This window comes from Melanerpes formicivorus, unplaced genomic scaffold (assembly GCF_026170545.1).
Source record: "Melanerpes formicivorus ecotype bairdi unplaced genomic scaffold, bMelFor1.0.p_v2 SCAF_22, whole genome shotgun sequence".
In the NCBI taxonomy this organism is placed as follows: domain Eukaryota; kingdom Metazoa; phylum Chordata; class Aves; order Piciformes; family Picidae; genus Melanerpes; species Melanerpes formicivorus.
The window spans coordinates 990,564-1,017,283 of NW_027142374.1; the positions used below are offsets into that span (position 1 = coordinate 990,564).

At 52.2% G+C, this 26,720-nt stretch overlaps 1 protein-coding gene across 4 annotated transcripts in view; it reads right to left on the reverse strand.

The window, feature by feature from the left end:
• Positions 1-1,876: 1,876 nt before the first annotated feature.
• ARHGEF6 (Rac/Cdc42 guanine nucleotide exchange factor 6) overlaps positions 1,877-26,720 on the reverse strand; it is a 61,552-nt gene continuing 36,708 nt past the window's right edge. For 3 of the 4 annotated variants that reach the window (XM_068151789.1, XM_068151792.1, XM_068151793.1), the window contains 12 exons: positions 24,064-24,123; positions 20,938-21,084; positions 17,652-17,738; positions 15,750-15,828; positions 14,767-14,900; positions 14,340-14,465; positions 10,519-10,539; positions 9,608-9,701; positions 8,503-8,592; positions 7,259-7,358; positions 4,709-4,763; positions 1,877-3,308 (listed from right to left, as the gene is read on the reverse strand). In XM_068151789.1, coding sequence (XP_068007890.1) covers positions 3,168-3,308; positions 4,709-4,763; positions 7,259-7,358; positions 8,503-8,592; positions 9,608-9,701; positions 10,519-10,539; positions 14,340-14,465; positions 14,767-14,900; positions 15,750-15,828; positions 17,652-17,738; positions 20,938-21,084; positions 24,064-24,123 — 1,134 coding nt within the window. In that variant the 3' untranslated portion in view covers positions 1,877-3,167. The remainder of the gene's footprint in view (positions 3,309-4,708; positions 4,764-7,258; positions 7,359-8,502; positions 8,593-9,607; positions 9,702-10,518; positions 10,540-14,339; positions 14,466-14,766; positions 14,901-15,749; positions 15,829-17,651; positions 17,739-20,937; positions 21,085-24,063; positions 24,124-26,720) is intronic. The other variant, XM_068151790.1, reaches the window with a different exon arrangement.

A 26,720-nucleotide genomic window follows, 5' to 3' on the forward strand; every position in this document is an offset into this window, starting at 1 on the left:
CCAGGCTGGCTGAGGCTCTGGCCAGGCTGATCTAGTGTGGGGTGTCCCTGCCCATGGCAGGGGGGTTGGAACTAGATGATCCTTGTGGTCCCTTCCAACCCTAACTGAGCCTATGATTTTGAGGGAAGCAGGGCTGCCCCAGAGCAGGCAGTGGCAGGGCTTCAGTGGTGGAAACAGAGGAAGCAGCAGCAGCTGCAGCCAGAGCACAAAACCTTTTTTGCATCCTTCTTTATTTGTTGAAAATGTCCATTAAAAAACCCTTCAAAATAAAAACATGTTAGAAAAAGTTGACCTTGCATAAGTAGTTACAGTAAATAAACCTACATGACACAGAGAAACTGGAAGGCAGCTGACAACAACATCCTCCTAAAGACAGACTCACTGGAACCTATTTACACAGCGCTGTAAACAGAAGTCAACGTGGAAACGTCGCTGTCCAGCCGGCATGGCTTCTTTTCCTTGTGTTTTTGAGTTTGTTTTCTTGTCATTTTTGGCTTCTAGCTCTTGATCCAGACTGTCCCAGTGTGCCCTCCCCCCCTCCCCGACGTCTCACGAGCGTGCATATGTACACAGCGTGGGTCCGACCCATCCCAGGGCAGGGGGGCAGCGAGGAGAGCGCTCCTCGCCGCGCAAACGGCCCTTGGCTTGCTTCCTTGCACGTCAGCAGCCCCAGTCCCCCCAGCCCAGCTCTGGGCAGGCAGCAGCACCAGGCAGTGCTCGGGGGGGGACTGGGCACAGCATCCCCGGCTCAGAGTGCAGCCAAAGGTCGTTGTGCTGGAAACCCAGGAGCCAGCACAGCAGGGCTCGACTGCCCAACCCAAGCGCTCAGCTGCGTGCCTGGGTGGGGATGTGGGGAGCTGCCAAGCCAGCTGGGGTGCCCTGGGGATGGCAAACGGAGCCAGAGCCACACAACCAAAAGACCTCTGGGCTGTCCTTAGAAAGAGCTGACATTTAAGCAGAAGGTTTCTCCTTCACACTCCTTGTGATGCTTTTTGAGTCTAGCTCTCCCCAGACGCCGTTTGCTATGCTTCTGGCTAAAGGTTAATGGCAAGGAGGGAAGCTGTAATTATTGCCTCTTGTGTCCTTCAGGACCAGCATCATGGTGCTGACTGTCATGAGCTGTGGTTGCCTCTGCACACCCTGGGACCATGCTGCCCTGTGATATATGTAAGCCTTATCATTAACTTTAAAAAAAACCCCAGAAGGTTACTTTTATAATGCTGCTAAGGAAGGGAGGAGAACATCAGTCCTAAACTAGGGTCTACCACCAAGTAAGATGAAGACAGCTGATACCTATGCATGTTGCCTGTGTGCTGGCTTTGAGGAGCTGTGCAGGGATCTGGAAGTGTGTTGCACATCCTTGCCCCAGGAGCATTCCAGCTTTAGTTCAAAGCATTAACATAAATCCCTTTCCTATCCCAAGAGAAAGTTCCTTGTTCCTAGCCAAAAGCCCCTTTGGGGCAATGTGGGGGTGTAGGGGAGAGAGAAGTGGCCTTTAGGAAGGAGCTTTGGAGAGCCTAAGGTGGGCAGAAGGGAGCAGGGCAACAGCACATCTGGGGGCTTGCTGTTGTTGTTGTTGCTGTCAAGCAGTGCTTGCATTTCATACAGAGAGAAGCACATCCTGCAAGGGGAAGCTCAGCAAAGCTATCAACTCATAGGATACCTGCACACTCGATGTGAAAACAAAGCAAGGGGCAGGAGGCTGAGGTCATGCAGAAGAAAAGGGATGGAAAAGGGGCTGGGGTGGGGCAGAAGAGCGGCTACCGGTTGTGCCGGTCAGGAGCTGTTAGGAGGCAGTACTGTGCAACATACCTTCCCATTCTGCTCTGACAGCTGCTCCACATCTGACTTCCCCAAGGAGCTCAAACCATCTCCGTGGTAATTGCACATTTTAATCAGTATCAAGGCCACACGGGAACCACAGTATTGCTGGGCTCTAGTTAGCTACAGACAGCTAACAGAGAGGGAAGGAGAGAGGGGAGGAGAGAAGAAGGGAAGGAAGGGAAGGAAAGAAGGGAAGGGAAAGAAAGAAGGGAAAGGAGGGAAGGAAAGAAGGGAATGGAGGGAAGGAAAGAAGGGAAGGGAGGGAAGGAAAGAAGGGAAGGGAGGGAAGGAAAGAAGGGAAGGAAAGAAGGGAAGGAAGGGAAGGAAAGAAGGGAAGGGAGGGAAGGAAAGGAGGGAAGGAAAGAAGGGAAGGGAGGGAAGGGAAGGGAAGGGAGGGAAGGAAAGGAGGGAAGGAAAGAAGGGAAGGGAGGGAAGGAAAGAAGGGAAGGGAGGGAAGGAAAGAAGGGAAGGGAGGGAAGGAAGGGAAGGGAAGGGAAGGAAGGGAAGGAAGGGAAGGAAGGGAAGGAAGGGAAGGAAGGGAAGGGAAGGAAGGGAAGGGAAGGAAGGGAAGGGAAGGAAAGAAGGGAAGGAAAGAAGGGAAGGAAAGAAGGGAAGGAAAGAAGGGAAGGAAAGAAGGGAAGGAAAGAAGGGAAGGAAAGAAGGGAAGGAAAGAAGGGAAGGAAAGAAGGGAAGGAAAGAAGGGAAGGAAGGGAAGGAAGAGAAAAAAGGAAGGGAAGGAAGAGAAAGAAAGAAGGGAAGGAAGGGAGGGGAGGGAAGGAGGGAAATAAGGGAAAGAAAGAAGGGAAGGGGTGGGGAAGAAGCTTCCCCCAGTTGTGATTATCTGAAAAGCCAGAGGAGCTTGGTGCTTTTGGGTGCCTGCTCACTGCCCCCTCAGTTAATGTTCTCGGTCAATAAATAGGTACCGGTGCGTTTGAAAAGAAGGAAAGCATTCCAAAGTGCTTAAAGCTTCCTCTAGGAAACTGCTGCCAAACAAACCCTCCTGTGAGCGGCAAAGCCAGCAGCAGAGCTTGTGTTTGCTTTGCTCCCAGTAGCAGGTAGGATGAGGTATTAGTTGCTGCAGATGAATTGTGAACCATGGACCGCTTGCTTACTGCTTAAGCTCTGATCGATTGCTCCTGGTTTATTTCCTCGGTGGATGGGAGCAAAACTTCTCTTTGTGGTTTTGGTGTGGTTTTTTTCTTTCCCTATGATTTGTTTTTGGTAATCAAATTCCCCAAACCAACAAAATAAGGAGCAAGAAGAGGCTTCCCCCCCGCCCCCCCCACCTCAAAAAGAAAGAACACCTGAGGTCACACACCACTGCCAGCAGCTTCTCCCCGAATTCAGGCGATCAGGGACGACTTGCGCCCCGTGTCCTCCCTGCTGCACTCGTCTGTCTGCTTCAGCAGCCTTCTAACCAGCTTCTCCAAGTCCTTCCTGGATTTAAGCTCTTCCTCCAAACACTGCTTCATCCTTTTGTTCTCCTGCAAGAGTTAAAATAAAGGGGTGAAGATGCAGCTCTTGTCTGTGTACTGACGGCAGTGATGCACCTCCAGACGCCTGGCTGCCTGGCGCCTCAGGGGCGATGAAACACCAGGGACCTTTGACAGGTCACTGCTGGCTTGTGAGGATGAACAAGATGGGTTACTCATGGTCTGATCCACTCAGGAAGTCTCTTACTACCTACAAGAAAGCTGGGGAGGGGCTCTTTACGAGGGCTTGTAGTGACAGGACAAGGGGCAGTGGCTTTGAGCTGGAGGAGGGGAGACTGAGACTGGAGATTAGGAAGAAATTCTTGACAGTGAGGCTGGTCTGGGCCTACAGGAGGTTGGGGAGTGACTTCTCAGGCTCTCAGGTAGTGATAGGACTAGGGGGAATGGAATGAAGCTGGAGGTGGGGAGATTCAGGCTGGAGGGGAGGAGGAAGTTCTTCCCCATGAGAGTGGTGAAGCCCTGGAATGGGTTGTCCAGGGAGGTGGTTGAGGCCACCTCAAGGTGTTTAAGACCAGGCTGGCTGAGGCTGTGGCCAGGCTGATCTAGTGTGGGGTGTCCCTGGCCATGGCAGGGGGGTTGGAACTAGATGATCCTTGTGGTCCCTTCCAACCCTGAACAATACTATGATGAGACACTAGAACAGGCTGCCCAGGGAGGCTGGGCATGCCCCCTCCCTGGAGGTGTTCAAGACCAGGCTGGATGCAGCCTTGAGCAACCTGGTCTAGTAGAAGGTAGGGCTGGAACTAGGTTATCTTTGAGGTCCTTTCCAGCCTAAACCATTCTGTGCACCCCCACATGCCTGGCTGCCTGGTGCCTCGGGGGTGATGAAACACCAGGAACCTCTGACAGGTCACTGCTGGCTGGTGAGGATGAACAACATGGGTTACTCATGGTCTGATCCACTTAGACTCTCACTACCTTACAGACCTGCATCAAAGTCCCAGTGACTCTGAGCAGGCAGAAGCACACACCCTGGAAACTTAATTTTAACCTAGGTTGGAGGACCCTGTTCCCCCAGGGTGGTCTCTTCCACCTCCAAGCTTGGGGCTGGAGGAAGGACACATTTCCTCTGAGTCTACAAGAACTGGTATCACCAGACCCCTAAAAGATGAGTGCTCAAGCTAAAAGAGCTTTTAGAGTAGGGGACAAGATTTATGCTACTACAAAGACCACAACTCCTCCTCTCCTGCTTGCTCTGCTGCTCAAGGGACTGTGTGGTGAGCTGGTCCAGGAAGCTAAACCAGGAGAAAGCTGATTCAGGAAGCCACAGGACAGCAGCAGCAGCAGCAGCAAAAGACTTTGGCTAAGCATGATGAGTTGAAGACAACAACCCAGTGCAGCCTGGCTGGCTTTTGCTCAGCTCCCAGCACAAGCAATCCCACTCCAATTACCTGCTTCAGTTCTTTGACTTCATCTTTCAGTGCATAAACCGTGTCAACGAGGCTCCTGCAAAAAGAAAGGCAAAGAAAATCAGATCACAAGAGCTGGAGTGCAGCCAAACAGCCACAGCATGGGAGCTCTGGTGAGCAAAGTGCTGATGGGAAAGGTGCTTCCAGCTTCTGCTTTGCAAGCACCAAGCTGCTGCTATCACTCCTGCCTGGGAGGGGACTCTGGAAACACAGCCCAGGAGTAGCTACAAGGCACTTGCCTCAAAACTCAAGAAGAAAGCCCTGCTCTTAGGCCACACCTTGAGCCCTGTGTCCAGTTCTGGGGCCCTCAATTTAAGGACACTGAGACACTTGGGTGTGTCCAGAGAAGGGCAATGAGGCTGGGGAGAGGTCTGGAGCACAGCCCTGTGAGGAGAGGCTGAGGGAGCTGGGGTTGCTTAGCCTGGAGAAGAGGAGGCTCAGGGGAGACCTCATTGCTGTCTACAACTCCCTGAAGGGAAGTTGTAGCCAGGAGGGGCTTGGTCTCTTCTCCCAGGCAAGCAGCACCAGAACAAGAGGACACAGTCTCAAGCTGTGCCAGGGGAGGTTTAGGCTGGAGGTGAGGAGAAAGTTCTTCATAGAAAGAGAGATTGACTATTGGGATGTGCTGCCCAGGGAGGTGGTGGAGTCACCATCACTGTAAGTGTTTAAAAAGAGCCTGGATGAGGCACTCGGTGCCATGGTTTAGTTGATCAGATGGTGTTGGGTGATAGGTTGGACACAATGATCTCAAAGGTCTTTTCCAACATGGTTAATCCTATTCTATCCTAGTCTAGTCTATCCTATTCTATTCTATTCCATTCCATTCCATCCTCTGCTAGCTTCAAGTTATCAACAAAATTCTGGGGCTTTGGCTTCCTTGTTTACACTGCTGCAATAATTAACAATGGTTTTAAAACTGCAAAGCCCTGAGCCAGGGTGTGCCCAGGTGGCCAACATTACCCTGGCCTGCATCAGCAACGGTGTGGCCAGCAGGATCAGGGCAGTGATTGCATCCCCTGGACTCTGCTGTGGTGAGGCCGCACCTTGAGTCCCAGGTTCAGTTTTGGGCCACTCACTCCAAGAAGCACATAGAGGGGCTGGAGGGGCTCCAGAAAAGGGCAACAAAGCTGGGGGAGAGTCTGGAGGGGAGCAGCTAAGGGAACTGGGGTTGTTTAATCTGGAGAAGAGGAGGCTGAGGGGAGACCTTCTGACTCTCTACAGCCCCCTGAAAGGAGGTTGGAGTGAGGTGGGGGCTGGTCTCTTCTCCTTAGAAACAAGTGATAGGATGATGGCCTCAAGTTGCAGCAGGGGAGGTTCAGGATGGATATTAGGAGAAAATTCTTCCCTGAAAGGGTTCTCAAACATTGGCACAGGCTGCCCAGGGAGGTGGCTGAATCTCTAACCCAGGAGGTGCTTCAAAGAGGCAGAGCTGTGCTGCTGAGGGACCCGGTTTAGCACCAGACTCGGCAGAGGTAGAGAATGGCTGGACTGGATGATCTTAAAGGTCTTTTCTAACCAAAAGCATTCTGTGATCTTTTGTAAAATGACCTCAATTCCTTGAGGTTATGCTACAAAAAAGTCAAGCATGAAAGGAATGCAGTGTCTGGGTTAGGAAAGGAGCAGAGCAGTGCAGTCACCCAGACGCTGACCCTACGCAGCTAGCTGGGAGCGCTCACAGACAGGGTGACAGGCAGGCTCCCCAGGGGTGGCAGTAGCTCACTATGTCAGCACTTAAAAAAAACAACAGCCACTTGTTTGGTTCTGTCCTCCCTGACCCCATTAACTCCATCCAGATAAGCTCTGGGATCAAGAAACTGGCTTCTGGATCCCAGCACACCAGAGGAGCTCCAGCACAGAGCTTTCTTCTTAGAAAGGGACAAAATAGCAACTGAAATAGTCCAGTGGTTCCCACCAGCACTAAGGCAGCAGTCAGTGACACCAGCCCTGCTCCTCTGCAGGAGAGGGCATTGATCTGTAGTGTCCTTCCTCAAACACTGGGCTCAGTATTGGGCCTCTCACTCCATGAGGGACATTGAGGTGCTGGAGCGTGTCCAGAGAATGACAGTGAAGCTGGGGAGGGGTCTGGAGAACAGGGCTGGGGAGGAGCAGCTGAGGGAACTGGGGGTGTTTAGTGTGGAGAAGAGGAGGCTGAGAGGAGAACTCATGGCTTTACAAGTGCCTGAAAAGGAGGTTGGAGCGAAGTGGGGGTTGCTCTCTTTTCCCTAGTATCAGGTGATAGAACAAGAGGAAATGGCCTCAGGTTGCACCAGGGGAGGTTTAGGTTGGATGTTAGGAAGAATATCCTGCAAGAGTGGTCAGGGATTGGCACAGGCTGCCCAGGGAGGTGGTGGAGTCCCCATCCCTGGAGGTGCTCAAAAAACCCATGGCCACTGGGGGCCATGGTTTAATGGCTGTGGTGGTGGGTTGGTGGTTGGACTTAGTGATCTTAGAGGTCATTTCCAACCAAACCTACTCTATGACTCTGTGAATAAGCAAGGAGGGGATGTGCAGGAGCCCAGCAGCCACACTTACTTTTCCTCTGTGACTGTCTGGCCATTGCTTCTTGTTTCCTCTATGATGATTTTCTCTTCCTCAGGAAGGAGGACTTGGGGGATGGAGTCTTTACGGGAGCCTGTGTGCAAGAATCAGTGGATCAGGAAGGAACAATGGAGTTTCCCTGATGTCCACAGACAGCATGGCAAACACAGCCCTTGCTCCCTACTGCTCCCTCAAGGGAGGTTGGAAAGCAGAGAGGGCCAGCCTCTTCTCCTCCATGACAAGTGGCGGGACCAGATGAAATGGCTTCAAGCTGCAGCACAGGAGGTTCAGGCTGGATAATAGGAAATATTTCTCCACAGAGAGGCTTCTCCTACATTGGAATGGTCTGCCCAGGGCAGTGGTGCAGTCACCATCCCTGGGGGTGCTCTAGCAGCCTGTGGACCTGGAGCTTAGGGACATGGTTTAGTGTTGACCCTTTGGTGCTGGGTCGAGGGTTGGACTGGGTGATCTTGGAGGTCTCTTCCAAACAGATATATTCTGTGACTCTGTTCTCCCTGCTCCTCTGCAAGCCTGGAGCAGGCTTGGGATGCAGGGATTTGAGTAGCCTCCCATGATCTACCATGCTTGAGCTCAGGCTTATGCCTAACACCAAGCTGGAGCTAGAGCAGCAAGTGGAAGGCTTCCAAGGGCGCTCGCTGCAGCTAAAGCTCCATCACGACGTACAAATGAAAACATCCTACTGGGGTCAAGAGCCCTCAGAAGATACATGCCTCTCCCTTTCTGAAATGGACCATGACTTGATAGCTCAGTGCCTTAATTTGCCAGCTCACCAGCAACAATAGTTTTATTTCCAGAGCTGAAGACATTAGCTAGGTTCTTCTGAAGCAGCTTGTTCTTCACCCCTGCAGCTGATTGAGAGATAATATTCATGCTTCCTTTCTAAAGCTCTCTGCAACCTGAGATTACCATCAGGTTTTCAGTGCTGACAGCCACAGGCACTGACTTAGGCTTGCTTAATTCCTAACAAGTGCTGTGAAATAGCTGTTGTCTCATCTGCCCTCCCCTACCTGCCCCTCATCCTCTGTGTTTAGAAGAAAAACAATGGCACAACTAAACCGCTAGGTAGATGAAGCTCCCTTATCTTGAAGATTGAATACCACACAGTTTCCCAGCATGAGGCTGGCTGCTGCATGATGCAACCAGCTGGTTTTTCCCAGAGGGGTTTATCAGTGTTGCAGGCAGAGGAAGAATTAAATAATCAGGTTGTGTGTTCCCACCTGAGCTGAGAGCTTGCTGGAAGCCTGCGCCGGTACAGTACGCTTCAATCACCTTCAGGATCTGAGCATCTTCTTCCAGTGCAGCAGTACCTGCAGCAAAACATTGCAGGCCAACAGCTCTGGCTTCATCTCTCCCAACTTTTGCTCCCAAGACCCTTAGGTGAAGTGTCTTGGCTGTCATTGTCCCTAAGGACTTTGCTTAATTCCTTTCTGAGGTCCTTATCATTCTCTGCCCTTTCAGCACCACGACTATACAGTATGAAAACACACTTCCAGCTGCTCATCTCAGCAAAACTAAGGGGGGGATGCCTGATTTTAGGTGCAGGCAGCACCAGAAGAAGGGTTGGCAGATCAGCCCTGCTAGGAAGCAGCCACATCAGAGCAGGGCCTGGAAACCTGAAGTCTTTGTGTCCAGCCTTAGCTCAGTGCTGTCCTCTGAAGGCAGAGGACTGCTGGGTGACCAGGGCCTCTCACGTAAAACCTCCAAGAACTGGCACAAGTGGACTTCAGGGAACTGTCAGGACATCCCAATTTGCAGGTGAACACCCCAGGAGGGTTAGGGACTTTTTTTCCTTCCCCTCTGATCCTCCATGGAAACTGTTTCAGGACCTGGGGGCATGGCCATGTAAGGGTCTGTCCCAGCTCTCAGACAGATTTGGGTGACTGCTGATGTGCAGTTTTACTCCAGCTCTTAACAGCTTGGAAGTAGTTCCTTGGCTTTGTACCCCGAAGATGACAGGCCATGATCCATGACCTGGTGCTAGCAAGCACAAGGAGGGTGGCAGCAATTCTAGAAGCCATAAGTGGGAAGAGATCCCTCAGAAGCTGAGAACTGGTGTGCTTCCAGAAGCCTCCCACTGGGTTGGGTGGTGGAGTCCCCGTCCCTGGAGGTGTCCAAAAAGGGATTGGATGTGGCACTTGAAGCCATGGTTTCGTTAGTCATGAGGTGTTGGGTGACAGGTTGGACTTGAGGGTCTCTGAGGTCTTTCCCAACCTTATTGATTCTAGGATTCTATGAGCATCCTGTGACAGCCAGCAGCAGGAGCACAGCTGCTCTGCAGGTGCTGTGGAGACCACTCCCCAAAGAAGAGAAGGCCACACTCACTTTTCCGAATAACAAACTCTTCATCAGATGCTTTCCTCTCAGTTTTCCTTTTGGGAAGAAACTTCTTCATTGTTTTGGGACTTTTGCTGGAATCCTACAGAGAAACAAACTCCTGTGTTCAACCAGGACCAAATGCAGCTCAAGCAGCAGAGCGGCACAGCTCAAAACAGCTATCCAGGGGGACACACAACACATCAGAGAACTACAAAGCAGACAGGGACACAGCTGGGGGGAAAGGATATTTGGGGCCTTTCCCACATGCTAGTGGTGGCCTCAGTGCTCCCTGCACCAGCAGTGGGAATTGCACCTGCAGGTGTGGGCCATGACAAGCTCCCCTAGCAAACTCAACAAAGCAAAGCTCCTTCAGCCAAAGAAGTCAAACATTCACAGCCTTTGGAGTCTGCTTTCCAGCTCTGGAGATCTTTGGCAGCAAACCCTCAAAGGTTGTTCATTTCCTTGGCTTGATTTGTTTCCTGGTACGAAACAGCTGGCAAATGGCATTGCTTCCATGTGCACACAACTTGTTTGGAGAGTATAAATCCACACACACAGAGAACACAAATACACACAGAGTTAGTGCTTGCTATGACTCCACAAGCCAGAAGCACAAGATTTTTATCTCCTTCACTCAGCTGCAAAAGTCTTGCTGCTCTGGAGAGAATTTAGTGTATTAGTAGGTTACATGCAAGATGGATTTGAAGCAGGAGAAGCAGCATGCCAGGGAGGTTAAGGCCCATAAAACTCAATCCTGCTTGAGAGTTAACCTCAGAACACATTTGCCAGTCACTTCTGACTCTCACCATACCTTACTGACGCTGTCAGGCAGAATTAGGACCATGCAAGCAGGAGAAGCATGAAGAGGGTCAAGCATTCTTTGCCACAATAAGCCAAAGAGATGGATCTACCCTTACCTTTAAGATATAAGACATCCTCTACAATGAATATGCAAAGAAAGAGAAGATGAGTGTGAGAGACTGATGATTTTATTGACCAAGTCCATTAAATCCACAATACTGAAACACATGTAATGGTTAGTCTTGTGATTAATGTGGTTGCACCCTCCCTGCTGGCTTTAGAGCACTACCAACATGCAAAGGAGCCACGGGGTCATGCAAAACTGAAACAAATTACATGTGAAAGGCATGGTCAGTGGGCATTAATGCACTCTGAACACATCAAAATAGAGAGCAGGCCTCCTTGGTTAGTGGCAGGTGTCTGGAGATGTTGGTTGTCAAAGAGAATGGCACTGAAAAATGCAGCATCCCTGGGTATCCCTGCAGGCCCAACTCCATCTGAGCTCTGGGAAGCAGCTTGGTCCTGTGCTCAACACCAGCCTTGTGGTCCTCAGCCTGACCCAGCTGGGATGATGGGATGCTCTGCCCACCCTGGTGACAAGCCCACAGGACTATGTTGTCTTTAAGGGGACCCTCTCTGAGGGGCCTTGCCATCCTCACTGATCTGACAGTGTCAGGCATCAGTACAGCAGCATCTCAATGAAGATGGAGGTCGTGAGGTCTGTGGTGACAGGTTGGACTTGATGACCTTTGAGGTCTCTTCCAACCTTGGTGATTCTGTGACTCAGAACTGTGTCCAGTTCTGGGCTCCCCAGTTCAGACAGAGAGATACTGGAGAGACTCCACTGGAGAGCTATGAGGATGATGAGGGGACTGGACTATCAGTCTGATGAGGGAAGGCTGAGAGCCCTGGGGCTGTTCAGCCTGGAGAAGAGAAGGTTGAGAGGGGATCTTAGTAATGTTTACAAATAGCTGAGAGGTGGGGAGCAAGAAGAAGGGGCCAGGCTCTTTCCAGTGGTGTCCTGTGATAGGGCAAGGGGCAATGGGCACAGACTGATCACAGGAAGCTCCATCTCAACGTGAAGAAAAACTTCTTTGCTCTGAAAGTGCAGGAGCCCTGGAGCAGGCTGCCCAGAGAGGTTGTGGAGTCTCCTTCTCTGGAGGCTTTCAAGACCCTCCTGGATGTGTTCCTGTGTGACCTGCCCTAGGTGATCCTGCTTTGGCAGGGGGGTTGGACTCAATGAATCTCTGGAGGTCCTTTCCAACCCCTAATGTTCTGTGATTGTATGAGACCCCTGCTCCCCTGGCAGGACAGGGAGCTCCCTGTACACCCCCCCAGCAGGATCTGCCTCTCAGATGCTTGGCACAGGGGGCCACGTGGCTCTCCCCAGGTCTGGCCAACAAAGTCCTGCATGCTAATGTCCTAAACCCTTCACCTGATGCACAGCAGGCCACTCCACTTACCAAAAGAATTAAAGCAACAATAATCAGAAAGAAGCCTAAGTAAATCATCTGCCAACCTTTTTTCACTTTGCTAACCTGACTCTGGCCACACCACTTTACCCACAGCACCTGCTCTGTCACTGCAAATGATTACTGGAAACAGAAAGAGGGAAAATGACCCAATTTCAATGGAAATAACAAGAGAGCTGTGTGGTATGAGGCAGGGTCTGGGGTTTCCTGAGCACAGCTAGGTCTGAGGAAATGCACCAGTCTCTGCCATCCCGTCCTGCGCTGCCAGAAGCCAACTAAAGCAACCCTGGATGCCTGAAAACCTCTGATCTGCTCATCAAACTCCCCCAAACTCCCTTTCCCTGCCATCAACCTTTGACATTTGTGCTCCTTCTTTCTGTCTCCATTATAGGAAGGTGTCTTGCACTGAGCTCTTAGCTTAGTTTATTTTGTGTCCAACTTTATAATGATGATTAAAAAGAAGTACAGTAAAAGAAGGGTTCTGCTTTGTGTTTGGACACCCCAGAGGCAGGGTCGAGGCAGATGCAGGTCTGCTTGGGCCAGTAATTGAACTGAAGTCACAGGCTGGTGGTCAGGTCACCACGCCACACAGGGTTTGTGCATCCCACACCACCAGTCCTCAGCAGCCTTACATATGAAATAGGAGCCAGGGTGTGCCCAGGTGGCCAAGAAGGCCAAGAGCATCCTGCTGGATCAGCAACAGAGTGGCCAGCAGGAGCAGGGCAGTGACTGTCCCCCTGGACCTGGCACTGGCGAGGCCACACCTTGAGTACTGGCTTCAGTTTAGGGCTCCTCACTCCAAGAAGGACATTCAGGTGCTGAAGCAGGTCCAGACAAGGGCAACAAAGCTGTTGAAGGCTCTTGAGAACAGGGCTGGTGAGGAGCAGCTGAGGGAACTGGGAGTGTTTAGTGTGGAGAAGAGGAGGCTGAGGGGAAACCTCCTGAAAGGAGCTTGGAGTGAGGTGAGTGTTGGTCTCTCCAGTAACAAGTGATAGGATGGGAGGAAATGGCCTCAAGAGAGGTTTAGCTCAGACATTAGAAGAAACTTGTTGCCTGAAAGGGTTTTGAAAGACTGGCAGAGGCTGCCCAGGGAGGTAGCTGAATGGCCATCCCTGGAGGTGTTTCAGAGAGGCAGAGATGTGGTGCTGAGGGCTGTGGTTTAGCACCAGCCTTGGTAGAGTTAGAGAATGCTTGGACTCAATGATCTTAAAGGCCTTTTCCAACAGAAAGGATTCTCTGTGATTCTATTAATGGTAACTCAGTCTGGGAGTTTGTCCTGCCTTATCTACCACTCTGGCACTTTCACACAGAAAAATCTCCCCTGTACTCCAAGCCTCTTCCTACATTGTAATTCACCATGCAAGCACAAAGCAGTTTAGTCTACATCAGGGATCTGGACCATGCAAAGATCAAGAGTCATTTCCAGTTTGCTTGGCTGGCTTTTAGACATTTTCATTCCCAAGCTGAAATGTGTTAAGAAATAAACCTACCAAAATGTCAGGAGGCTACCCAGAAGCTTTAAATCCCTGCCTGGAGCAGCAGGCTCAGAGCCTCCCTGGCTGCTGTGCTCTCCACCCTTGAGCACTGGCAGGGCTAGAGAGGTCCATGTGCCCCTCCCTGTCCCCATCCCTGCTGGGAGCCTGAGTGGTGATGCTCCCAGGGCTGCTGTACCAAGAAGGGTGGCTGACTCAGAACCGGAGTGCTCATTCAGGGGAACGTTACCCAAGCTGCTGGTGAGTAATCCCAGAAGTTTAACGTGAGGCAGGTAAGGAGGGAACTGCAGTTGCAGCAAGGGGGGGTGACACTCAGAGCTGGGTTGTATCTTGGGTTTGTCCACACCACCTCGGGCCTCCCAGGCTTGGGGTTTCTGTGGTGGAGGCCACCCCTTGGGCTGCTCCTCTCAGCAGGGCAGGGGGCTGTGAAACACTCGTGCGGGTGGTAAAGGAGGGTTGAGCCCCACAGCTCCTCAGGGAGCCCTGCTCCAGCCACCCAAACACAGGGTCCATAGCTCTTCTTTCTCTTCCTCTTGGTGTAACCTCACCCTGCAGCACCAGCCTGGGCAAGGCTGGGCCACTGCTCTGGCTGGAGCTGGAACATATCCTGGCAAGGAGCCCAGCTCCCACCTATGGCCAATGCAGGAGGAGGCAGGGAGGCAGCTCCACCATGGCACAGCTGAAGGAGAGTACCCAGTGGGACTCTGATGTGGGACCAGTGATAGCCAGCAGCTGAAGGGCCTACAAACACACATGTCCTGCTTCACTTGCAGCACAAAGCCAGCCACAGAGACCAGCATCTGTGGGACCAGAGCAAAACTTGCTCTCCCAACCCCCCCACGAACTAAGGGCCAAACCTAAGTTTCTGACTAAGTAAAGCTAAGTTTCTGACTCTGGGCTGAGAACCCTGCACTCAAGCACTGGAGATTGCCATGACACCAGGGTCCTCTGCAGGCACAAAGGGACAATTACCTCTTTGTAACTCAGTGCTGCCGAGGGTCTGAGCGGAGGAGCAGGACGGAGGCAGCTCAAGCTCCAGGGCTTAAGGATTTTGGGGGGTTCCAGAGGCCCACGGATCTGTCCAGCTGAACTAAATGTCTGAGGAAGTAGATGAGAAGCAAATGAAGACTGTTAGCCACCAATGCAGAGAAACAGAGGTTGGAAGGGGGGGGACACAAGAGTTCACTATGAACTCCTTTGAGACATCTAGGCTGCAACAAAAGTAGGGCAAGATACATGTAAGAGGGCAGAGGCACGGCGTGGTTACAAACAGAAGTGCAGGATGTGTCTCACAGCTGCACACATCACCTCTGCAGCAAGGTGCACTGCCAAACCAGAGAGGTCAGGCAGTGCTGAGGGGCCCTGGGCAGCAAAGAGGCTGGGGAGGGGAGCTGCTTACCGAGTGAACACTCCAGGACTGTGTTTTGGACACGGTGTTGCACGTCCCCTTGGTCAGCCTTTGCAAGTGCTCAAGCCACTCGTGCAAGTCCTGGCTAGTGCTGCAGGACACAGTGATCCTCTCCATCATGTTCCCTGCAGGAAAGGGTTAAACAACCATCTTCAGCAAGCAGTGGAGAGCCAGGAAGAAGCACAGAGTGAGTTCAGCTCAGCACAGCAGCAAGCAGCAACTCGGTTTGCAAAGTCCAGTGGCCGCAGAAAGGTCAGGGCAAAGACGCCACTGCTCATCCTGCTCTGGACACCCAGTGCCAGCCAGTGCTGGAGCTGCACAGAAAAGCTAAGGGAACTGGCAAGATGAATGTGTGAGGAATTATTTAAGGTTAAAAGTAAGCAAACACAGCATCTGTGTGATGAACAGGACACCAGCCTGGATCCTGTCTTGTGCAACCTGCTCTAGGTCAGCCTGCCCTGGCAGGAGGATTGGACTCAATCTCCAATCTCCCTAACACTCTGTGATCCTGACACCAAGTACAGCATAAACAGCTGCACTGCAGCCAAGGCACTGAGCATGGCACAACTTTGTATAGCTACAAGAGGAAAACTGGGAGGAACATGAGGAAAGCCACTGGATGATCAGAGGCATTAATCTGTCAACAAAGGAGGCACTCACAGCTGCACAGGATGAACCCTGGAAGCAGACAGGGCATGCATGGCACAGAGCAGTGCTACTGGGGCCACAACTAGCCCTGGCAGCAGATTTGTCCCATACACAAGACTGTGATCCCTGAAAGCAGCCCAGCAGCAGAGCCAGAGCTCAAGGGCACAGGGGAGTAGGTTGCCTTAACTAGGAGCGAGATGCTCAGACAACGCACAGCAAAGGAGCAGAACAGAAGTGCAGTGGTTGAGGGAAGGAAGAGGGCAGCACCTCCAGCGGCAGCTGCTGCTGGGACTGGAAGGCTGGCAGCAGGCAGGGGCCGCACTGACCTGCGATTTCAAACATGTGCTCGCTGCCTTCGGCATCCTCCAGCTTCGTCAGCGTCATTCCCGTCAAAGGCAGCTTTCCCTAGGAGAACAACCCAGGAGCACTCAGTGTCTGCATCTGCTTCCCAGCAGGTGCTGCCCTGCTTGTTTCTGCTGATGCCTTTCCCTTTGGGAGCCGTCATTAGAAACTAATTTGTGCAGGCTTCAGACTGCAGGAAGCGTCTCCTTTGATGTATGGATCCAGACCTCTCTGCACAACTAGGTCAAGCCCTGGAGAGGAGGCTCCCATGACAACTGAGTCATTCCCAGCTCATCTGCCACCCTTTATCCCTTCACTAGATGCTAACCTTTCTTACAGCCCAGCCAGAAGAGTCAACTTCCCCTGTTTTTTCTTCTGAAAGCCTCCCCCCTGTGCCTCTGCTTTGCATGCTGAGCTGCCTGCTCACCTTACCCCCACTGGAAGATAAAATGGAAAACCCCAGCCAAATTCATCCCAAATCTTTCCCACCTTCCCTGCTCTGACAAATGTCACATCAACATGCTTTGCCTGGAGGCTCCTGATGGTTTCAAGCAGCTGAAGAAAAGCCAAGCTCCTAACAGCCTGACTGCAGCCATTCACATCACAGAATCACAGAATTGTTAGGGTTGGAAGGGACCTCAAGGATCAGCCAGTTCCAACCCCCCTGCCATGGCCAGGGACACCTCACACTACAGCAGGTTGCTCACAGCCACATCCAGCCTGGCCTTAAAATCCTCCAGGGATGAGGCTTCCACCACCTCCCTGGGCAACCTGTGCCAGGCTCTCACCACCCTCATGGGGAGCAACTTCTTCCTCACATCCAGTCTGAATCTGCCCATTTCTGGTTTTCTTCCATGTCTATTTATTTCCCATTTTCATTCCAAATGGTAAAGCTGAAGACATACAAGTTTTGGGGTGTCCCATGGAGTGGAAATCTGGGGCTGTTAACAGTGGACTATGGAAAGCATTGTGACCAGCAGGACTCTGCTCTTGTGAGACCCCACCTAGGGAACTGCATCCAGTTCTGGGACCCCCAACACAAGAAGATCAAACTGTTGGAGTGGGTCCAGAGGAGGCCACAAAGATGATCAGTGGGCTGGAGAACCTCACCTGTTGGGACAGGCTGAGGGAGTTGGGGCTGTTCAGCCTGCAGAAGGGAAGGCTCTGGGGAGACCTCAGAGCAGCCTTCCAGACTACAGGAGAGCTGGAGAGGGACTTTGACAATGGCTGGGAGTGACAGGATGAGGGCAATGGCTTTGAACTGGAAGAAGGGAGATTGGGACTGGAGATTAGGAAGGAATTCTTTACACTGAAGGTGATGAGACACTGAAACAAGTTGCTCAGGGATGTTGTGGGTGCCCCCTCCCCAGGGGCATTCAAGGCCAGGCTGGACAAGGCCTTGAGCAACCTGGGCTGGTGGGAGGTGTCCCTGCCCATGGCAGGAGGCTTGAAATCAGATGATCTTGAAGGTCCCTTCCAACTCAAACCATTCTGTGAATCCATGATCTTCCAGAGGTGGCTGAACAGTGAGAAGCAGCTGGCTGTTTGTGTGGGGCAAAACCCTGCAGCTGGGTCTGGACACCTTAGCCACACACACCCCCACTGCTGAGAACTGCACTGAGGACAGGCTTTTGGGTGGTGGTTTCTAATTTCACAGCACTCACACTCACTGTTGAGTCAGCTGGCAGGACAGAGGCACTAGGAGTCCTGGCACCCATGGTAAGCCCAAACCCTAGTCCCCAGCCGGGGCCATTTGCATCACAACAGAGAGGTTTAAGGAAGGAGGGGGATTTGAATTTGCTAAGAGCTATCTGATTTCCTTTTGTGTTGGGCTTTTTTTTTTAACACTTTCAAGCTGCCTTGAACTTTAAATTCAGCATGCCTACCTGATAGATGAACCCACTCATCCGTGGGCTTGCAGACAGCATCAGCAAAACGTTTGAGAACAACAAGAAATAGCGCTCCTCTTTCTCCTGCAGGGGGAGGAATTTAGGTTAGCCCACTCTGCAGTGCATCCCAAGCACCTTCCTCCAGCAAACTGAACCTGTTGCAGCTGGAATCACAGCCTGCAAGAGATCAGCCCCAAACCAATCATTCTGGCTTTTCTTCTTTGCAGCATCTCATTTCTCTACGAGTTTTTCCTGCAGGAGTTTGTGTCTGCATCCTGCTAACTCGCTTCCAGTCGTTTCAGAGCACCTCAAAAGAACAAGGACCTTATTCCCTCAAAGACCTTATGTCCTCAAGCACCTCACATCCCAAACAACACACCTCATGTCTCCCAGCATCTCACATCCCCAACAACACACCTTAAGTCCCCCAGCACCTCACACCCCCAACAACACACCTCATGTCTCCCAGCATCTCACATCCCCAACAACACACCTTAAGTCCCCCAGCACCTCACACCTCATGTCCTTGTTCTGGTTGACAGCTGGATGAATATGACCCAGCAGTGTGCCCAGGTGGCCAGTGGCATCCTGGCCTGTATCAGAAAGTGTGGCCAGCAGGAGCAGGGAGGTCATTCTGCCCTGTGCTCAGCACTGGTTAGGCCACACCTTGAGTCCTGTGTCCAGTTCTGGGCCCCTCAATTCAAGAAGGACATTGAGACACTTGAAGGTGTCCAGAGAAGGGCAACAAAGCTGGGGAGGGGTCTGGAGCACAGCCCTGTGAGGAGAGGCTGAGGGAGCTGGGGTTGCTTAGCCTGGAGAAGAGGAGACCTTATTGCTGTCTACAACTGCCTGAAGGGAGGCTGTAGCCAGGTGGGGGTTGGTCTCTTCTCCCAGGCAACCAGCACCAGAACAAGAGGACACAGTCTCAAGCTGTGCCAGGGGATGCTTAGGCTGGAGGTGAGGAAGAAATTCTTCCCAGAAAGAGAGATTGGCCATTGGAATGTGCTGCCCAGGGAGGTGGTGGAGTCACCATCACTGGAAGTGTTCAAGAAGGGATTGGATGTGGCACTTGGTGCCATGGTTTAATAGTCATGAGGTGTTGGGTGACAGGTTGGACTTGATGATCTCTGAGGGCTTTTCCAACCTTATTGATTCTATGATTCTATGCCCCCCAGCACCTCACATCCCCAACACCCTACAGGGCTTTGTTTTTCAGGTTTTCCCTTCCCAGGAGATGTTTGCTACAGCAATTGCACAGCAGCAGGCACTTTCCCACACCACACATGCAGCATGCATGGCTGTAACACCACTGGTGAAGGTCTGCGGCAAGCACTGGTGTGATGCCTTAGGACCAGCAGCACAGGAATCCCTCCAGAGCTTTCCAGAGCACAGACAGCTCTGTAGTGGGCAGCAGACCTCCCTGAGGGACAGATCTGGCCTGTGCATATGAAGCCCTCAGTTCCCTTGAGAAGGGAACCCCCTACTACTATCACCTTTCTTGTTTCTCTTGCCAGCACTAGTCCTAAGCCATGGGACTGGCCCTGGGCAACTGTGTGGATGGACTTCCATCTCCATCCTCATTCACCCAGCCCTCTGCTTCTAGAGCCCCATACCTGCTGTGTATGGGCAACCAGGAAGATGGGGGGGGCCAGGAGGGACCATCCTCCATTTCCCCCCCCCCCCCATCTCCTAGGTCCCCTGCTTCCTGTGCAGTCTGCACCTGCTGCCCCTCCCTCTGGGATGGGATAGCCTGGCTCTGTTCTCCCCTTCACATTCCCTTATAGTCGTTACTCTTGTGACTTCCTCCTCCAGCCCAGTAGATCCTGGCTCCATACTCCCCTTCACATTCCCTTACAGTCCTTACTCTTGTGACTTCCTCCTCCAGCCCAGCAGATCCTGGCTCCATACTCCCCTTCACACTCCCTTACAGTCCTTACTCATGTGACTTCCTCCTCCAGCCCAGCAGATCCTGGCTCCATACTCCCCTTCACACTCCCTTACAGTCCTTACTCTTGTGACTTCCTCCTCCAGCCCAGCAGATCCTGGCTCCATACTCCCCTTCACACTCCCTTACAGTCCTTACTCTTGTGACTTCCTCCTCCAGTCCAGCAGATCCTGGCTCCATCCTCCCCTTCACATTCCCTTATAGTCCTTACTCTTGAGACTTCCTCCTCCAGCTCAGCAGATCCTGGCTCCATTCTCCCCTTCACATTCCCTTACTCTTGTGACTTCCTCCTCCAGCTCAGCAGATCCTGGCTCCATTCTCCCCTTCACATTCCCTTACTCTTGAGACTTCCTCCTCCAGCTCAGCAGATCCTGGCTCCATTCTCCCCTTCACATTCCCTTACTCTTGAGACTTCCTCCTCCAGCTCAGCAGATCCTGGCTCCATCCTCCCCTTCACATTCCCTTACTCTTGAGACTTCCTCCTCCAGCTCAGCAGATCCTGGCTCCATCCTCCCCTTCACATTCCCTTACTCTTGTGACTTCCTTCTCCTGCTCAGCCACCCTGCTGAGCATCATTCACCTGTTCACACCTGACACGTTCAAGTGCCAGGCACCAGCACTCTCTGCAGCCAGGGCCCTGAATGCCTCCATGTTTGTGTGAGGCCTCTGTCTGGGTGCCCAGTTTTCCTAACAGCAGCCTTTGGCCAGGTTGCCACCATGGCTGGATCTCTATGGGCAACTGACCTTGCAGGCTGCTGGGACATGCCCAGGGTGACTCTCCCTTGGTTGGCCTTGCTCGGTGTGCAGGGACCACACACCCCTGCCCTCCTGGGGTGTTTAAATAGCCTGCAGTGGCTGGGGCTCAGCCCATGCCTTTCCCCACCTCCCTTGCAAGAGAAACTGGATCCCAGAGAGGGGTAGCTTCTCTGGGGGGCCTCTCTGAGCTTCCTGGTTACAGAAAGCCCATGGGCACACCGAAACAAGCACTGGGCTGCTGCTGGGACTGGCTGTCTGATGGCAGCCACTCGGCTGTGCTAATCTCTCATTTCTCACAGTACATCACAGGGGAACAGGAGGGAAATGAATGTGCTACACAACACAGAGGCTTCTTTTCCTTGAAAAATGTGTCACCAAAGGTCTGAAGCCAAGTTCCCAGGGACTCCATAGACATGCACAGCCCCATCCCTCAGCTCCTCTCCAGGTGGAACTATTTATCAGCAGGATTTGTCAGCGCTTTGCCGGCCTGGTGTCGGAGCAGCAGCAGGCACCCCTGATCCCATGAGCAAGGGGCTGTTTGGACACATTGTCTTTAGCCAGGAGAAGGACCATGGCACTCACCTCGCTCCCTCCACACTGCACCATAACCTGGGACATGTAGATGACATTCCCCAACGTTTTTATGTCCTCTCCTTCCCAGCGCTGGATGGATTCGGAAAGGATCTGCAGCTCCAGCTGTTTCCTCTTCCTCAGCTCCTGGCATTGTGACTGGGAATTACAGCAAGGGCACGTTGTTAGCCAAAGGGCAGGAGCAAAGCCAAACCACCCCAATGAAGCCTGGAGAAGAGGAGGCTCAGGTGAGACCTTATTGCTCTCTACAACTACCCCTGAAGGGAGGTTGTAGCCAGGTGGGGGTTGGTCTCTTCTCCCAGGCAACCAGCACCAGAGCAAGAGGACACAGTCTCAAGCTGTGCCAGGGGAGGTTTAGGCTGGAGGTGAGGAAGAAGTTCTTCATAGAAAGAGAGCTTGGCCTCTGGAATGTGCTGCCCAGGGTGGTGGTGGAGTCACCATCCCTGGAGGTGTTTAAGAGGAGACTTGATGGGGTGCTTGGTGCCATGGTTTAGTTGATCAGATGGTGTTGGGTGATAGGTTGGACTTGATGATCTCAAAGGTCTTTTCCAACCTGGTCTGGTCTATTCTTTTCTACTCTACTCTACTCTGATCTATTCTATTCTACTCTAAGAGGATTTCACCAGCAATGCTCCCACAGCCACGTGGGCTCAGGGCTGGTCCCATCAAGGGGTGAGGAACGCTTCCTTTGGCTTTAGCACACAAAGTCAGCTTTAAATGAATAGATAAATCACACTCCATTGATTTATGAAGTAATGAATACATTAAAATGTCACAGAAACTGCAAACTGAGCAAACTTTTCTTTCCAAATTAGTCCTGCCTCTGAGAGTACAGGGTCACATCTTCCAATCCAAGGCAGCCACAGAGTGAAACATCTCTGAGCTTGCTGCTGCTTAGAGAGGCTTTGCCCATTCTGCCCAAGAAGCAGAGAGCTGCAGGTGGAGCAACACAAAGCTCCCAAGAATCAGATGGGTGGGGATTTTCTAACCAAAACCTGCAACCCCAAGAGCAGGACTCGGTGCAATGTTTCAGCAGTGCAGCAGAGCTTTCAAAGGTGCCATCACTGAAAAGGCTGCACCAGTGCTCAGCAGCTGGGGACTGGTGGAGCTCCTTGGAGCAGCCAGTCCTTCAGCAGCTCTCAGCAGGCAGAGGACAATGCTGACTGAAGGCAGGCAGCCCTGCAAATCCAAGCAAAACTTGGCTTCATCTGACCCCTCTGCCAACAGGGAAAACTGCTGCACAGCCAGGCTCAGTTTTCACTCCAAACCCCTGCTTCTGACAGTGATTTCCCTCCTTTCCAGCTCATTTTTACACAAACTCCTTGACTCTCCAGATCTTCAAAGAGAGCAGCTGCTGTGGGTCTAGTCTGAAAACACATCATTTTGTGAGAGCCTCCTTTGGTTTTGCAGCTGTCCCCCTGGGTGTTCAAACACAATCTTGCTGGGATGCAAACCCACAGGAATCCCTCACAGCCTGAGCAGAGGCACCACTGCAGATCAGCATGGCTCCACGGTGCCTCCTTGCCCCTGCTCAGCAACCTCCCTGGTCCTACCACAGGGCACCTCTGCCCATCTAACCTCAAACTGGCACTGAGCCTCCTCAGATGAATCACAATTACGTTAAACTACTCAGCACCCCAGTACAGATTTCAAGTAACACTGTCCATCACTTAGGAGTGTTCCTAAAGGTTACTGACACCTGCCAATTTGACTGACTTATTCCCCTGTCACCTACCAGAAGAAATGGAAGGGGAGCTGAGTTTCTAAGTAAGTGTAACACGATGGCCCTTTCCTGTTTTCTATGAACTTCCTCCTCCCCATCTTTTATCTGCATCAGAAACTTGCATCTGCTTGTGCTAAGGAAGGAAGTTGGACCACATCTGGAGTGGTTATAGTGAAAGGTTTTCAGTGGCTACAAAGCAAGAAGAGGCTACAGCTTGGTTAGTAACTGAACAAAGCTTTGCTGGGTAAAACCTTTGTGCCCGTGGAAGGCTTTTCCCACTTCTGTTCACCTCGGGGCAGCAGGACTCTGAGGGGTGTAGGTAACACAGCTCACAGAAACTGGTTTATTATCTCTGACTCATCCCTTCTCTGGAGCACCCACAGCCACAAATTATCTCCAGTTTAAGAGAGACAGAGACCTGCTGGAGGGAATCCAATGGAGAGCCATGAGGATGATTAGGGAACTTGAGCATCTCCCCTATGAAGAGAGACTCAGATCCCTGGGGCTGTTTAGTCTGGAGAAGAGAAGGCTGAGAGGGGATCTGATCAATGTCTATCAATATCTGAGGGGTGGGTGTCAAGTGGAGGGGGTCAAGCTCTTTTTGGTGGTGCCCAGTAATAAGACAAGGAACAATGAATACAAAAGTGAGCAGAGAAGATTCTACCTCAGCATGAGGAGAAACTTCATTACAGTGAGGGTGACAGCCCTGGAGCAGGCTGCCCAGGGAGGTTGTGGAGTCTCCTTCTCTGGAGACTTTCAAAACCCACCTGGATGCATTCCTGGGCTGAACCACCCTAAGTGATGCTGCTCTGGCAGTGGAGTTGGACTTGATGATCTCTGGAGGTCCCTTCCAACCTCTAATGCACTGTGACACTGTGAAATCACCTGCACCATGGTCAGAGCCTCCTGATGCACGTGGAGTAAACCTCAGCTAAACCAAGAGTTACTCAATGGGCTGGGAAGAGATCTTCCTGATGCCACCAGCAGCTGAGTCAGACACTCAAGTTAACCTTCCACATCTCCTCTCAGTGAGCAAAGGGTGGGAGAGCATCAGGTTGCAAATGATCAGGGTATGAAGGCAAAAAGGAGATGGGAGGGACTCCACCACCACAACTAGCCAGGCATGGCTTTCTGCAGTGGAGGAGAAAGTTGGAGACTCTCCATCTCAGCTGCTAGGACCATGGAGCCAGCAAGCAATTGCTGAACCACGCAGCGAAAGGGGCAGCCCGAGGCTTGAAACTTGAAATTAAGGGGTTTGGGGTTTTTTTTGGGGGTTGTTTTGTTTTTTATAACCATCTTTTCCATTCCATGAGGAGACAAATGTCAGGCTTGACTCATGCTTGGTGAAATGCAGCCCTGAAATGGAGTGCTCTATTTTAAGAGCTGCCACCTACCACGAGGGACTTGAAGGATGTGACGGCTTTCAGAACCTCTTCGTGATCCGCATGCGCCTCCTGGTGAAGAGAGAGACAAATCCTTCAGCCACCAGCAGCCACCCAGGGCAGCACCCACTGCCCCCAGCACACCCAGAGCTGCCAGGGTGCTGGGGGAGGCAGGGCTGAGGGTGCAGGAGAGGGGCAAACCACCACCACCCCCCCCCAGCTACCTTCCTCACCACCCACAGGTTAGAGCAGCTCTGCGACTCATTGGTAACAATTTAAGGGGTGTGACGGGGCCAGAGCAAGAGCAGGTTTGATTTTACTTGGAACAAACTCAGCTTGCAAATAACATCAAACACAACAGGCAGAGAGGTGCAGGGTGGATTGCTGGTTTCACCTTCAGAAGTGAAACTTCCACTGGCGTGGGAAACATCCCAACCGTTGCCCCACCAAGGGGGCAGCCTCCTGTGAGCAGCAAGAAGCTCTGGGTTTAAGGGAAGGCCACGGCTAAGCAGAGAGCTCTTGGGCCCAGGGAGGGAAAAGCAGGCTGCTGCCCCTTGTCTGAAGGTGTCTAGGTGGTGATGGAGCTGTGCCTGAGGCTGGCAGGAGCTGCCTGGAATCATTCACCTCTGATTCCTGGGTGAAGGCTGCCCTGAACATACCCTGCTGGGCAGCACTGCAGGGAACACCACAGCACACACTCACCCTGTACACAGCTGTACTGCACACAGCTGTACTGCACACACACACACTACACACAGCTGTACTGCACACAGCTGTACTGCACACACTCACCCTGCACACAGCTGTACTGCACACAGCTGTACTGCACACACACCCCCTGCACACAGCTGTACTGCACACACTCACCCTGCACATAGCTGTACTGCACACACACACCCTACACACAGCTGTACTGCACACACTCACCCTGCACACAGCTGTACTGCACACAGCTGTACTGCACACACACACCCTGCACACATCTGTACTGCACACACACACTACACACAGCTGTACTGCACACACACACCCTGCACACAGCTGTACTGCACACACTCACCCTGCACACATCTGTAATGCACACAGCTGTACTGCACACACACCCTGCACACAGCTGTAATGCACACAGCTGTACTGCACCCACATCCTACACACATCTGTACTGCACACACACCCCCTACACACAGCTGTACTGCACACACACTCTGCACACAGCTGTAATGCACACAGCTGTACTGCACACACCCCCTACACACATCTGTAATGCACACAGCTGTACTGCACACACACCCTGCACACAGCTGTAATGCACACATCTGTACTGCACCCACATCCTACACACATCTGTACTGCACACACACCCCCTACACACAGCTGTACTGCACACACACTCTGCACACAGCTGTAATGCACACAGCTGTACTGCACACACCCCCTACACACATCTGTAATGCACACAGCTGTACTGCACACACACCCTGCACACAGCTGTAATGCACACATCTGTACTGCACCCACATCCTACACACAGCTGTACTGCACACACACACCCTACACACAGCTGTAATGCACACAGCTGTACTGCATACACACACCCTGCACACAGCTGTAATACACACATCTGTACTGCACCCACATCCTACACACAGCTGTACTGCACACACACCCTACACACAGCTGTAATGCACACAGCTGTACTGCACACACACCCTACACACAGCTGTAATGCACACAGCTGTACTGCACACACACACACTACACACAGCTGTACTGCACACATCTGTATTGCACACACTCACCCTGCACACAGCTGTACTGCACACATCTGTATTGCACACACTCACCCTGCACACAGCTGTACTGCACACATCTGTATTGCACACACTCACCCTGCACAGCTGTACTGCACACACTCACCCTGCACACAGCTGTACTGCACACATCTGTATTGCACACACTCACCCTGCACACATCTGTAATGCACACACCCACCCTGCACACAGCTGTACTGCACACAGCTGTATTGCACACACTCACCATGCACACAGCTGTATTGCTCTCTACAGCTGCCTGAAAGAAGGGTATAGTGAGGTGGGCCTTGGCCTCTTCTCTCAAGTAACTAACAACAGGGCAAGAAGAAATGGCCTCAAGCTGCACCAGGGGAGGTTTAGGTTGGAGATGAAAGAGAATTTCTTTGCTGCAAGAGTGGTCAGGGATTGGAGCAGGCTGCCCAGGGAGGTGGTGGAGTCACTGTCTCTGGAGGTGTTGAAGAAATGAGTAGGTGTGGCACTTTGGGACACGATCTAGTGGTCGTGCAGGTGTTGGGTAGAAGGCTGAACCTGATGATCTTAGAAGTCTTTTCCAACCTTAATGAGTCTATGACTCTGTTCTAAGATTCTGCAGTGCATACATCCACCCTCTTCCCACAGCATCACAGCTGAAGCCTCAGCCCTACTGATTCATGTAACAAACCCCCCACGCTCAGCCGAGGAGCCAGGAGAAAGGGCTGATGTGTGTGTCCCCACATTCACTGCTGGCACACACCACCACCACCACACCCCAGCATCCTGCAAGGAGCACACTGTCTCTGCACAGGCACAGGGGCTGCAGCCCAGCTCAGCTCACTCCTGCAGCTCAGCTAAGCCTGCTCAGAGAGGGACAGGACAGCT